This window comes from Papio anubis, chromosome 7, assembly GCF_008728515.1.
Source record: "Papio anubis isolate 15944 chromosome 7, Panubis1.0, whole genome shotgun sequence".
NCBI classification, from domain to species: Eukaryota; Metazoa; Chordata; class Mammalia; order Primates; family Cercopithecidae; genus Papio; species Papio anubis.
In genome coordinates this window covers 75,826,266-75,840,776 of record NC_044982.1, presented here as the reverse complement: position 1 = coordinate 75,840,776, position 14,511 = coordinate 75,826,266, and the positions used below count along the sequence as shown (strand labels likewise).

Sequence of the window (14,511 nt, the reverse complement as noted above, 5' to 3'; positions counted from 1 at the left end):
TAAAATGAGATATTTGGGGATGGGACCCAAGTCTAAACAAAAAAAATCAATTATTGTCTCATATACATAGCCTAAAGGTAATTTTATCAATATTCTTAAGTTGTGCATTTGAACTGCAACCTGACATGAGGTCAGATGTGGAATTTTCTACTTGTGGCATCGTGTCTGCAGTACAAGTAAACATTAGTGTATATTCTTTCATTCTTTATACATATGACAGATTTTTTTTCTAGAGACGAGGTATTGCTCTGCCACTGAGGCTGGAGTGCAGTGATACAATCATAGCTCACTGTCACCTCACACTCCTGGGCTCATGATCCTTCCATTTCAGCCTCCTTAGTAGCTAGGACTACAGGTGTGCACCACTGCACCCAGCCAGATATTTTTTTAAACTGGGAAATCATTTTTAGAGATACAGTTTTGTATTCTAGTTCTTAATAGCTTTCGTCATGCCAGTTCATGGAAGTATTTACTGTTTGCCTAATATTAAACCATATAAATGCACTGTTATTTATTTAACCCTTCTTTGTTGTTCAGATATTGTTTCTAGTGGAAAACTATTTTTGTTGTTGTTGTTAATGCAGAAATTCTAATCCACTGCTGATTCACATCCTCCTTTCTGAACTGAAATTTTTGTTTGAGATTTCTCTGTTGTTGGCAGATTTTGTCAAGATTGAAACTGAGTATTTTTAGCATTTCTACTACCACATCTTAGTGATTTACATTTTTTTCCCTTATAAAATTTTCTTTAGGTACTCTTTTTTTCCCAGTTACAAAGCATTTAAAATAAGAATCATTATGAAAGAATATTGATTGGCATAAAATGTTTATGGTGTGCTACTAAAATGTGTTATAAAACAGTATATAGAATATGATGCTAACTTTGGTTTTTAAATCATATATGTTAAATAGGCATGTGTCCTAAGATTAGAAGACTACACCAACATCTTAACAGGGGTTACCTCAGAGTGGTAGGATTCTTCTGGGAGCATTTTATATTTTCTGGATTCTCTACAATGAAAATACTCTCAGAATAAAAATATTTCTAAAGCACATCTAAATGCCATCTTTCTGCCCATCCTTCATTGTATTGTTTAGTTACAGAGATTCTGGACATTTAGAAAGAGTTGAAAATAATATATGCAATTAAGTATAAAAGTCTGGTATAGAATATAACTAAAGGGAAAAATCATTGAGTGGTAGAGTTAGAAGTGTTAACAAAGAAAGTGGTTTTGATCTTAGCCTTAAAAGGAAATATACAGTTTCTATTGAATAAGGTAGTGAATGTATACTCCTAAAGGACAGCATGAGCAAAGGCATGTACCTGGAAACAAGGGAGCATAGAATGTAGGAAACAGTAAAAAGACTAAATTATTATATGATTGTTCTTTTAAGCTATCAAGTCTCTATATCAGTTCTTTTTATTTAAATGATCACATAGAAATGAAGAAAAATATGAAGTTTGGAAAACTAATGCATTTGGGCCATGATGGCAACACTGCATTCCAGCCTGGGTGACAGAGTGAGATCTTGTCTCAAAAAATAATAATTCAGTGTTTTAGTACTAATTGTAGTACAGTTATATTAGTTTAAAAATTCTCTTTTCAGAAAATGTCTGCATCATAGAAGTTAGTCAATAGATATTTTAATGCCATGACACCCAAGTTAGCTCTAATAATTAGCTTTTAAGTACAACTTCCTTCTTTTATAGGGCTTTTACCAAGATGGCCTCAGCTCCTGCCAGCTATGGCAGCACTACCACTAAACCAATGGGGTAAGTATTTTTAATAATTCTGTTGCATCTTTGTACTCAAAACCTTAGACTTTCATGCCTTAAAAACACAATGTCTGACACTTTGAATGCGGAAAATGTCACCATACCTTTGGTGACATTTAGATGGCTGAAGTTCTCCTTTTTCTTTTCTATTTTTTTAAATTATTTTTCATTGGCATGTAATAATTGTTCATATTTATGAGGTACAGTGTGCTAATACATACCATGTGTAATTATCCAATCAGGGTAATTAGTATATCACCTCAAACATTGTTTTTTAGTGTTGGGCACATTCAAATTCTCACTTTAAAATGTAAGTTAATGTCTTTTACATGGTATAAGCTGAAACTTAGATGACATTTTTTACAGTATCATCCCTATATGTCCATTTATCCATCTGTGTGTATCTGTGTGGATGAGTATACATACATACATTTAATTGCATAGCTGAAATGATACACACCTAAATGTTAATAGTGGGTAATTCTAAGGGGTATAGTTCTTTTCTTTTGGGTACTTTTCTTTATTTTCCAAATTTTCTACAACAAATATTGTCTTCTAAATGGTTTTTATTCATATACTTGTTTGTTATTATAACATATTTTTCATTTTCAGAAAACATTTGAAGGTTAAAACTATTTTAATATCAATGTTGATAACTAATATAGACTTGCAGCTAGGCCTAGCTTCAGGATAGATTCAAGCAGTGCTGAATGATAGGAAGTCCTCAGGGCTAGGTATGACATCTTACTCCAGAGACCCCAGTGGAGTATGTGTGATTTTCAGAGAAACTGAACAGGGTAATTCTGACTACTCTTTTTGGTACCATACAGTTTCCAATTCCTACCTTACTTTTTAGAGCTAAAACAAAAGCAGGAAGCCAGAGGAGAACAGGTTTATCCTAGCCCCACACTGAGTAACTGGTTTTAATGAAACAATTTCCAAAAACAAAAGCACTCAGCCTTGTAAGTACTTGGCAAAAGGAATCCAGCTGGCCTGGATTTTCAGGCCAATTCAGACAGTGCTGCTCAGGTTAGCACACCCCCTCAGAGTTGCCTGGTGACAGGAATCACCCAGGGCCATTCGTTCCAACAAAGATTACTTTCTCTTGCTTCTGTGAATGAAAAGATTTCCATCCTGTCCATCTCTTCATTTCAGAGTGGAGTAAGGCAAGACGAGGAAAAGGAAAATAATTTTGGAAAATTACTTCCATGTATTTAATAAAATAGACTTTTCAGTTTCATCCCTTAAAAATCTTATTGAACATTAAAGCCTATTAGATTTCTTATGATTTTGCAGTTGGGATTTTGATAAATATGTTGTAAGAAACTCTTGGGTGATCTGAAAGCTGTCCCTAGCCTTCTGAGATTTTAATGCAGGATTACTATTCTGTCTCACAAAACATCTTTTAATTCCATGTGAGAGACCGTTTGAACCACAGATATAAACCCAGTATGGCAAGCCACTTACTGGTGCTTTGTTGTTGTTTAAAATGTAGACAACATTCTTCAGAGTTGAGGCAAAATTCAGTAAGTCTGTTCTGTTTCACATTTTTATATGATAGATTTTATGTATAGGGAGGAGAGACAATATACAATGTAGGATTGGATCCACCTGCTGATATAAGAGAATACAGTAATGTTTGACTTACTCATAGTACTTACTGGCATATATATTTTCAATATGTTCTTGTGGTTTGAACTCCTAAAGCAAGTTGTCCAAGTTACTAGCTTTAAATTGTTTTTCTTTTTTTAGGATTGGACAATCAGGAAGGCAAGGAATTCTCTTCAAATTATAACTTGCAAAAAAAAACTATAGCTAAGACTAGGAAATTAATATGTATATTTTGAGGGCAGCTCTTTATTTTTATATTTTTTAATAATTATTGACTAATCAGAGTATTTTAATTACTATTTTATTGTTAAATAAAATTGCAGCAGTGACACCCATGGCAGCAGAAATTCTCAAGACCTTTCTGTTTAGTGAAAACAAAGGTGGTAGGTACAGCAAGCATCATCAGCATGTGGTGTGTAATCAGGTAAATATTTATCTGTGACCGATTGGAGAGGCACTTTGTACTTAGAATGGTCCTTCTCTTTTGCCCCCACCTAGTCTCTTATCACGAGTCATGAATACAGGATCACAGTTTGTGATGGAAGGAGTGAAGAACCTGGTTTTGAAACAGCAAGTAAGTACACTTGCTAGAAAACATACTGGTAACTTTTAAACGTAAATGTTGACAGGCTAACTGCTCAGGTAAAGCAACTTCTGGATTTATTCAGGAGTTCTTTTTAAGTTCTGGGGTACATGTGCAGGATGTGCAGGTGTGTTACATAGGTAAACGTGTGGCATGGTGGTTTGCTGCACAGATCAACCCATCACCTAGGTATTAAGCCCAGCATCCATTAGCTCTCTTCCCTGTTGTTCTTCCCCCACCCTTGACAGGCCCCGGTGTGTGTTGTTCCTCTCCCTGTGTCCATGTGTTCTCATTGTTGAGCTCCCATGCAGTATTTGGTTTTCTGTTCCAAGGAGTTCTTTATTAGTGTATTTAAGACTCTGAGGTATTTTTGCATGTGTAGCTCAGAGCTCTGTAATTTTATACCTTTTAAAAAAATTTGGATTTGGATTTGGACTTCACTTACATTTTGATTTGTCTTTACCATCAGGTTGTTGAAAGTACGTTAATTGAAAGAATGAACCTAACCTATTTAGAATAGTGAACTGCTACATAATGAGTATCGTTTATTTTAACATATAATCAGAATATTAATAAGCTAATGAACTTAACATCTAAAGTCCTATGTAAATTGGACTAAACAAAGTATTTTAAATAGAATTTATATTTGGGGATAATAAAATTGTACCTTGATTTCACATTTTCTTTTAGTCCTTCGTTTTGTATATAGGACACTTTTAAATGACTTTTTTGTTTTTGTGATTTTTCTATTGTAATATATAGATATTCTGCTTCAGTCATTAATTCATTTGGTGTCTTTTCAAAAGATTTGTTTTTTACTTTTAATTTTGGAAATTTTCAAATATGCATTATCAAATTCTGAATCCTTCAATTAAGTCAGTATCCATTCTTGTTTCATCTATCCCATTTGTGTTTTTTATTTACTTTTACTGGAATATTTTAAGGCAAAACTGAGATAATGTTTTACACAGAAACTCAGTTTGCAATGAGAAGGGTTTTAAAGGCCAAATCAAAAGAATCAGTTATTCAGATCTGAATATTGTTTATTTACCTGTATTCAGAAAACAAAACCTTTTCTTTCCTCCACACGTTTCTTTCTTATAATGTTTACTTGTGGTATTTTACATACATAATCTTTATTTGTGGTTTAATAAGTTATTTTTTTCTTTTTCTTTTTTTCTGAGACAAGGTCTTGCTCTCTTGCCCAGGCTGGAGTGCAGTGGTGCTAGCTGGGACTACAGGCACGCACCACCACACCTGGCTAACCTTTGTATATTTTGTAGAGATGGGGTTTCACTATGTCACTCAGGCAGGTCTTGAACTCCTGGGGCTCAAGTGATCCTCACACCTCAGCCTCTCAAGTGCTGGGATTACAGGTACAAGCCACTGTGTCTGGCCTCATTATCCCTTTTAGAAATTATTGTCAGTCCCTCTCATTCTACCTCCTGGTAAGGAGCTACTACCAAATACTTAATCTACTTTTTCTTAATCGTTCACAGTACTGCCCAGAATCAGCTTATCTTCACCCTCTTAGACTGTATGTGAAAAGGCACAATAGGAAGTTTGGGCACATTAGAGACAACTGTGCTATACTTTATGGCTTAGCCTGGGCCCGTTCTTATTTATCGTCAACTGTGGACAAAATGATTTTGTTTTATGAGACAAAGGGGGACCTCCAACTTCTATGGTAATGTCTGCCTTTTGCTGGATAGACTGGCTATTACATAACCATATGTAGTTTATTTTTAAGGAGACTTACATATTTTTCTTCACATGTCACTGTTAGAAGTAAATCCCAATAGTAAGATTTCCCTAAACAAAGTATTTCTTATAACATATAACTCATAGTATTTAGAAGTTAGACTTTAAGCTTTAGAATAATCATGGTTTTTGAACTTATTACCTTAGAGTCACATGGTATATATCCCCTATGATACCTGTAAAAGACATCTAAATTGGTCAATTCTTAAATATTTTATTGTGCTAACACAAAAGTTTATTTGGAGTGCATAAAATATAAAAATAATTCTTTGTGATCTTATATCTCTGTTTTTTTTTTTTAATATTGCAAATAACATAGCGCTTTGACATAGGCAGTTTCTCACTTGCAAAAGTAAAATTTGAAATGATCAGTGGTCACCCCATCTCTGTATTTTTGCCACCACTACCAGAAGAGCTATGCCATTAAAAAAAAAAAAAAAAAAAGTTCAGAGTTAGAGGAAATAGGTATTGACAGGGGGTAGGAATGGTTCTTTTTATATTATCTTCAAGTAAAAATAATAGTCATACAATATAGTCTTTTTTTGTTGCTCTTTAAAAAGAGAAAAAATAGATGGTACTGAAAGACAAATACTTAGGCTTATCTAAGCTTTAAATGTTAGTTTTTTTCTGGGTACATCGTCATCTCTGGTTACTTCTGCCCACATGACAAATTGCTGAGATTGAAATCTAGAATCAAGAGTGTAGACATTTCTAATTGTTCTTAATAAATATTACCAAATTATCCTCGAGTAAGGAGTCTCTAGAAAGATGTAAACTCAGAGAAGTCCATGTTAAAGCTCTATTACCCTTATATTCTAAAATTTAGAGGTACTGTGGTGGGAGGTCTTGGGCAGTTTGGGAACTGAGAGGTAAGAGGTATCAAAGAAGACACTGCTGAAGATCAGTTCTGTTTCACTCTTGGAATATTATGAGTAATTTATGCCTCTTAAATCTCCAAATATTGTTTTGGATCTTTGAATAAACAGTTTAAACTGTAAATAAATTAGACAGAATAGGATTAGCTACATCCAGTTTTCTAGGTCACTTATAAGAGCTTTTTATACCTTGTTTTATGGGCAGCATAAGTTTTGTGCATCACAAGTATCAACTATCACATACACCCAGTTGAATGTTATTCACAGATTTGGAATCTGTTTGTGTGAGGATAATTGTACAAGAATGTGAAGATGAATAATGTAGCATACAGTTGCATAATTTTAGACTTCTGTTTTACTTTATTTGGCCTATTTGCAAAAATAATCCCTCCTTTAAAAGTGAACAACACATAAATTACAAGCAGTGAAAATCCATAGATTAAAAAAAGATTTAAAATACACATTTGCAATGTTTGGCCCTTAAGATTATCATTTGAACAAGAAAACTATAAACCATGATTTTATATGTCGGGCACGGTGGCTCACACCTGTAATCCCAGCACTTTGGGAGGCCAAGGCAGGCAGATTGCTTGAGCCCAGGCATTCAAGACCATCCTGGGTAACATGGCAAAAGTCCATCTCTACAAAAAATACAAAAAAATTACCTGGGCATGGTGGCACATGCTTGGGAGGCTGAGGTGGGAGGATCACTTGAGCCTGGGAGATGGATGATAATTTATACAACAGTGACTGGATATCAAGTTGTAGTAATTATTTCATAACAAATACATATATCAAAACATCATGTTGTACACCCAAAATATATACAATTTGTCAGTCATACCTCAATAAATCTGCAGAAGAGAATAAATCACTACTAATTACATAATACTATAAATTATAAATTAATAATTACTTTATTATTTTAGGAGTGGTAATAGTGTTATGGGGTTTTTAAGAGTTTTTATATTTTGGATATGTGTACTGAAATATTTATGGCTAAAATGATTGTACATTGGAGACTTACTTTAAAACAACCTAGGGGAATGGGTAGTAGGTGACAGTATAGGTGAAATAAGATTTGCCACAAGTTAATAATTGTGGAAACTGGGTGATAGAGGGATAGATGTGTCTTAGTGAGTTCACATAATCTCATTTTATTTATTTTATTGCCATGGACATGAGATGATTTTGTAAACTCATCTGTAAGATAAGGGTGTTAGATACACTCTGTAGATCCCAGTCTGGTTGATAATTTTAAATTTTGGAGACAGCCCATCTTATTTCCTCTCCTTCTAACTTCACTTCACTGGCAACTTTCCACCCTTCTATCATTGATACATCTCTCATCTCCAGTGTTTCCAGTGTCCACACATGCCATCTAATTCTTTACTTGGCTGATAACTGCCTTCAAGATAAGCGTCCTCTTACAGGAGGTTCACATAGGGCTTTTTCATTCTCCAGGGCTCTGGTAGTCAAGACAGTAGCAACTCTTGTCCCATCCCCACTGCCAGCTTCAACATCAGAGCATCATCTGAAGCCGAGGGCTGCAAGGGGAAAGTTAGAAATAGTCACCATAGATCAGTTGTCAGTATAGGTCAACAAGTGGCTAATTCTAGGAGAACTCAAAGGAAAAAAAACTTCCTTATTTTGGTTATAGAACTATATTATATTTCTTAGTTGTCTTTGAGTTTCTGTGCATATTTTATTTTGTTTTGTAATACACCATCAGAAATAAAGTTAACATTGTTTTTACCTAAGCTTTTCCAGTGACTAAAATCATAAAACATGACTAAAGTCATAAAATGACTTAGGATTTTTGGAAATAGATTTCTCACTATGTTTTTTCAGATAGTTTCTAGTTCATGTATTTCAAATTTGAAGAACTTTAATTTAGGATATTCCTGTGTATAGGACTCTGTCTCTCAAATCTATATCTATAATAGCTTTCTAATAAAAATTTAGTTGCAAACTATACAATAATGTTTTCCATTTTATTTCTAAACAACAATTTCTAAGAACAAAATATGCTTGGGAATTCTTAAAACAATTGAGTTTTTCATTTGATAAAATTTTGTTTATACCCCTTTTACTGAAGCACACAGACTTTTTATGTTTGTAAAGACACATAAGATAACACACTATTTGTTGAGCAAAGAATATTGTATGGTTTTGTTTGGATGTTTTCCATATGCTGGTATGTTAGCTGCTAAAATCTGGTTTTCTTAACCAGTAAAACTTGATTAACCTGGAATGTAAATTATCCTAAATATATAATTGATTTTTGTTAATGATTAAGTCAATTCAGGCCTTTAGGCAAAGAATGGAGGCTAGCTAGAGCATTACCTGGTGACAGATCTCAAAAGTTGTTTCCTGAAGTACTCTTTCCATTTTAAAGACATTATATATTTTTTAAAACCATTCTCTGTACCTGAAGCTTCCTTTAATATATGGGAGTATGTGAATATTGTAGTGTATAGGAGTGGTAGATGATTTTGGTGTGTTATTTGGTTGTAAAAACCAGACAAAAACATAAGAAAGACTTGTCTCTGGGCTCTTTAATTTTTGAACAACTTTGCTGGAAAGAAATTTTTCTTATGTTACTTAATGACCTACTTGGGAGACTTGTCTTCAGATACAGCAGAACTATAAAACATAAAGTAAAATTTAATTGTATCCTTAGGAAAATCTCATTTTATACTAATTAAAGATTTACCATGGAATATTGGTATGAATATTCAAACTTCCAATTATTTTCACAAATATAATAAAAATAAGATGACCCTTATGGTTTATTATTACATATAATCTTTTCTAAATTTTCCTCCATTGTATATATCTAAGAGTACAATGCAGGAAGCTAAACACAGAATTCAGTGTAAATAGAGAAATTGATATAAAGTTGTCAAGTTTAGTAAAATTTTACAAAACAATTTATAATGTTTTGTTCTAGAATTTTTAAATTATTTATTCTCGTTAGGTTGCAAAGCACTTCATATCTGTTGTTGGTATTACTTGGAATACATAACTATAGTTTTTCTCCTTTGGATAAAGCATTTTAAAATCTTTCTTTAAAGCACATTTAAATCTGCACCCATTTACTCTTCAGAGAAATTGGTTTAGACTCACTCTTAAGTGAACAGACTCGATTTTATTTGAAACAAAACTTAAAAGGTAAAATTTTGAGCCACCTTTTTTTAAAAAAAAAATCTAAATAGTATTCAGGAAGTATGTTCAGACAGCTTGAACATTTGATGCTTGTATTTATATTTGAAAGTACCTAGCCAACATAAATATCAGAGAGTAACGAAATAGCTTTAATTTTAATTTTACTTGCCTGAGACCATCTTAAAAGGTTTTTACTTTACCAGTCTAGGGAAGGTAGCAGTATCCTTAATGACAGTCCATTTTAATTACAATAAAATGTTTTATGATCTAAGAAAACAGAAAATCCTTATATAATAGTAATGTGTTATCTATAGATTTTAGTCTGATCTATAAACAATCAGATTGAATGTTTTTGTCATACAAAGTCTCTGAAATACATAAAGTACAATAGATACAAGACTGTTCTCTTCAGAACATCCTGTACAATTCACAAAGGAAATATCAGTTCAAAATGAACAGAATAACACTTCATTAGGAATGCACTTTGAATAAACTTAATAGTCACCTACTAAATTTTCTAAATTTGACTTATGTTCAAAATAATAAAACTTGTCAGACTGAAATGTAACAGTATTTCTTATGCCACAGCCTGTAAACAAGTCAGGAGACAGCCTTTTGCCAGCACCTGTGTTGTACATTTCATGTTCAAAGTGGAATCTGTTCTGTAAGATGATGCAGTACAACATTGAAAACTTGGAATTTATCCCAGGCAAAATAAAAATGGTCAATAAAGTTGTTTGTGTATCCATATCCCCATTTTCCAAAGTACAAAAAAATACCTTTTTATTAGAAATGAATGAACTCTTACATCATTTAATATCATACATTTGCACGAACTTTAAAAGTTACTTTATTTGTAAAGAAAACTTTTATAATCCACAGAGAGGAAATGAAAAAAATACAGTGGGATTCTGGCCATGCATAGTGGATCACACCTGTAATCCCAGCATTTTAGGAAGCTGAGGTGGGTGGATCACCTAAGGTCAGGAGTTTGAGACCAGCCTGGCCAACATGGTGAAACCCTCTCTCTACTAAAAATATAAAAATTAGCCAGGCAAGGTGGCATGAGCCTGTATTCCCAGCTACTTGGGAGGCTGAGGCAGGCAGATCGCTTGAACCAAGGAGGCAGAGGCTGCAGTGAGCCGAGATCACGCCACTGCACTCCAGCCTGGATGACAGCTAGGCTCCATCTCAAAAATTAAAAAAAATTTTTAAAAAGGGGGGGGGATTCTTCTTTGATCAAAACAAAAGCTTGCAGTTACTAGTATTAAAAGCAAACACCCAACAAAGTAAAAAGCCGAAACATGTATTTGTACTAAAACCTGAATACACCTACACACTTAAAGAAGCTTTTTTACTTAGAATTATATTTTCCTATGGAAACTTGAGTAGTGCCAAGAGTATTTACATCTTTGACATCACCTTTACCCTTCACAGACTACTTAATCTTAGAATGTGTTTAATTGAAAGGTAAGCATACTTAACTGTAGAATGATCAGATGGTTTTGGTTTGACGTTCTAATATTTAACAAAATACTTTTCCACAGAATCTACCTGTTACTCGTATTTTGGACAATCTTATGGAGATGAAGTCAAACCCTGTGAGTACCATATAACCTACTTTGTGTAAATTCCTGAATGTGTCAAACTGACTAGTATGAAAGAGGATAAAATCAGATTGAGTTCCTTGTGAGCCTAATCACAGCAGAATACATGAGAGAAAGGAAGAGTCCATGTTCTCAAGAAGCCTTTTTTAGCCATTATCACAGATTCTGGGAATTGGTTTTCTCAGCTGCTATACCCATTCTGGCCAGCTCTCATTCAAATGTCATGTAGATTATATTCTATTTGTATAATTAAATGTGAAATATATCCTAAGGAACAAATTTCTGTAAATGAAAAAAGAACCAGTGAGCATTTGTTGGTGTAGTATAAAGAGTACCAAACCAATTTAATTTTATAAAAGTTAAATTAGGAAAGCAGTGCATAGTAAAAATGTTAAGTGCATATGTTTATAGGGCACTAAATTATTTTGGGCTGAATAAGTAAACTGACAATGAAATCATTGGGTGAATAGACAAATGGGTCAATATTGTTAGCATTGACTTAAAGAATGGGTTTCTAAGCTATCTGTAATTCGAAAAAGAATGTAAAAATCATCACAATCTGTTTCATAAAACATCCCGTCCTGTTACTGTCACAACCAAAAGGTGGTTATTACCACAAGAATCTGGAATCAAAAACAGGCAGCATGATCCTACCCACATCAAAACCCTGGTTTGAGTTGATATAAATCCCTATAGACTTGGCAGTGAGGCTTAGGATTCCAGTCCTAAGAAAAAATGAGAACAGAATCTTCAGACGAGTGTGACATTTTTTGTAATTGTCAGAACATGACTGTAATAACAGAAAAAACTAACAAAAACAAATTTTAAAATTCACTGGTGTGAAAACAAAGATACAGTGTAGTAAAACATCTCAAAAGGGCAGTTAGTATTATGAAAGGAATGGGAGAGTCGTTTATAGTAAGCTAAAAAGGATTGGATTCTTCCATCTGGCAATCAATACAGATAAAGTGGTATACAATGAAATAATAATAGACTTTGTCACTACATTCTAGAATACATGAAGAAAAGGTTCTTCCTGAAAAGCCTAAGAGAGGTATTCATTTATGACTAACTGATTTAGAGAATACTGCTTCCTAATAGGCAATAAACTTCCACAAGATATTATGCCAAGCAACTATAAAGATTAAAAATATAAGTAAATGCAAAAATTTAGACAGGTGCCAAATACACAGGGGGGTTAAGAAATTTTGATATTGGGTTAAGAAATTTTGATATTGGGTTAAGAAATTTTGATATTGTCCAGGCGTGGTTGCTTATGCCTGTAATACCAGCACTTTAGGTGGCCAAGGCTGGTGGATCACTTGAGCTCAGAAGTTTGAGACCAGCCTGGGCCACATGGTGAAACCCCGTCTCTACAAAACATACAAAAAATTAGCCTGGTGTGGTGATGTGCACCTGTAGTCCCAGCTACTCGGAAGGCTGAGGTAGGAGGATCACTTGAGCTCAGGAGGTTGAGGCTGCATTGTGCCAAGATTGTGCCACTGAACTCCATCCTGGGTGACAGAGTGAGACCCTGTCTCAAAAAAAAGAAAAAAAAATTGTGATATTTTGTTACTGTCCCTAATCTTGAAGTTGAGATGAAAAATAATGACAGTAATAATAATAATAGCTAACATTTATTGAGTACTTATCATGTTCCAGAAATCATTCAAAGCATTTTTTGGTGGCTCACACCTGTAATCCTAGGACTTTGGGAGGCCGAAGCAGGCGGCTCACTTGAGGTCAGGAGTTCAAAACCAGCCTGGCCAACATGGTGAAACCCCGTCTCTACAAAATATTAGTGGGGCATGGTGGCACACACCTGTAATCCCAGCTACTCTTGAGGCTGAGGCAGGAGAATTGCTTGAACCCTGGAGGCAGAGTTTGCAGTAAGCCGAGATCACACCACTGCACTCCAGCCTGGGTGACAGAGCAAGACTCTGCCTCAAAAAAAAAAAAAAACACATTTTTCACCTATTATCTCACCTAATCCTCATTAGAACTTTCTAAGTACTAGTATTATCATTCTCATTTTATAGATGAAGACACTGTAGTGTAATGAAGTCAATTAACTTGCCCACGGACACACAGCTAGTAAATGGCAGACTTAAGATTTTAACTAAAGGCCAAGTTTTTTACCATTATGCTGTATCAATTAGGGCAAGAATCATTCCCTTCATGGAATCCCAGAACTTAGAGAGTTAAAGAAACGTAAGTCATCTTAACAGTGGAGGAGAGGCAACCAAGAAATGTTGTGACTTCCCAAGTTACACTACTTTTAGTAGCAGAACTGGAACCAGAAACCTACTACTGCTATGTTCCTGCCTGGTGCTCATTCCAGCATACACATTCCTTCCAGATTTCTCTGTCATGAACACATGGATGGCTACCTTGTGGATCTTACCGAAATGTTTCTCCAAGCTATGAAAGTTCATTGATGAGTTCCCTTGACTTTGACTTTATAACTCAAGGCATATTATTGCAGATGGATATTTTTTCACTTAACTAAGAAAAAGTAACTTTTCCTGTTTTGAAAGCATTTCTTCATCTGCTAGGTGAGGCGGTTGCCTGCATTCTCATCCTTCTCTTCCCAGATGGACAAATTGATTTGGAAGCAATGAAGAGATTAGCAAAATACTAAAGAGATTAGCAAAGTATACTAAGTTAGACCTGACAGATAATCGATTGTATCCATTTAAAATGCTGTAACCTAATTCTAGATGCATTTTTTTCAGTTCATTTATTAAATGTTTTCCTTTCATTTCTTAATTAAATAAATTAAAATTAAGGCAAGATATCAGATAGGTTATCGTGCCTTGTAAGTCTGGCTGGTTGTGGTTTCTTGAAGCAAAGTGTTGAAGGATCCTTACACTGTATTTGGGTTTACTGAGAGTGCTATGATTGATTAGCAGTGTCCACCATTGGGTACAGGACTAAATAGTAGCAGCATGTGTAGCGGATTTGTCATGAATCAGGTTTTGATAGGACTGTCAACACTCTAGAAGAGAATTAGTTTCTCTGGCATGGTAATTAAGAACTTGGGCATTGAAACTAGACTGCCTGGGTTCAAATCCTGTAGTTCCCATACTTACTAATCATGTAACTTTATAAAGTTACATAACTTTTCTG

General features: G+C 34.3%; 1 protein-coding gene across 7 annotated transcripts in view; it reads left to right on the top strand.

Annotated features, from left to right (window-relative positions):
* Positions 1–14,511, top strand: part of SCFD1 (sec1 family domain containing 1) — a 104,622-nt gene that overhangs the window by 75,123 nt on the left and 14,988 nt on the right. For all 7 annotated transcript variants that reach the window (XR_002523287.2, XM_003901676.5, XM_003901677.5 and 4 more), the window contains 3 exons: positions 1,712–1,774; positions 3,887–3,962; positions 11,323–11,376. Coding sequence is in view for 6 of the 7 variants with exons in the window: in XM_003901676.5 (XP_003901725.2) it covers positions 1,712–1,774; positions 3,887–3,962; positions 11,323–11,376 (193 nt within the window). In the remaining variant the exon portion in view is untranslated. The remainder of the gene's footprint in view (positions 1–1,711; positions 1,775–3,886; positions 3,963–11,322; positions 11,377–14,511) is intronic.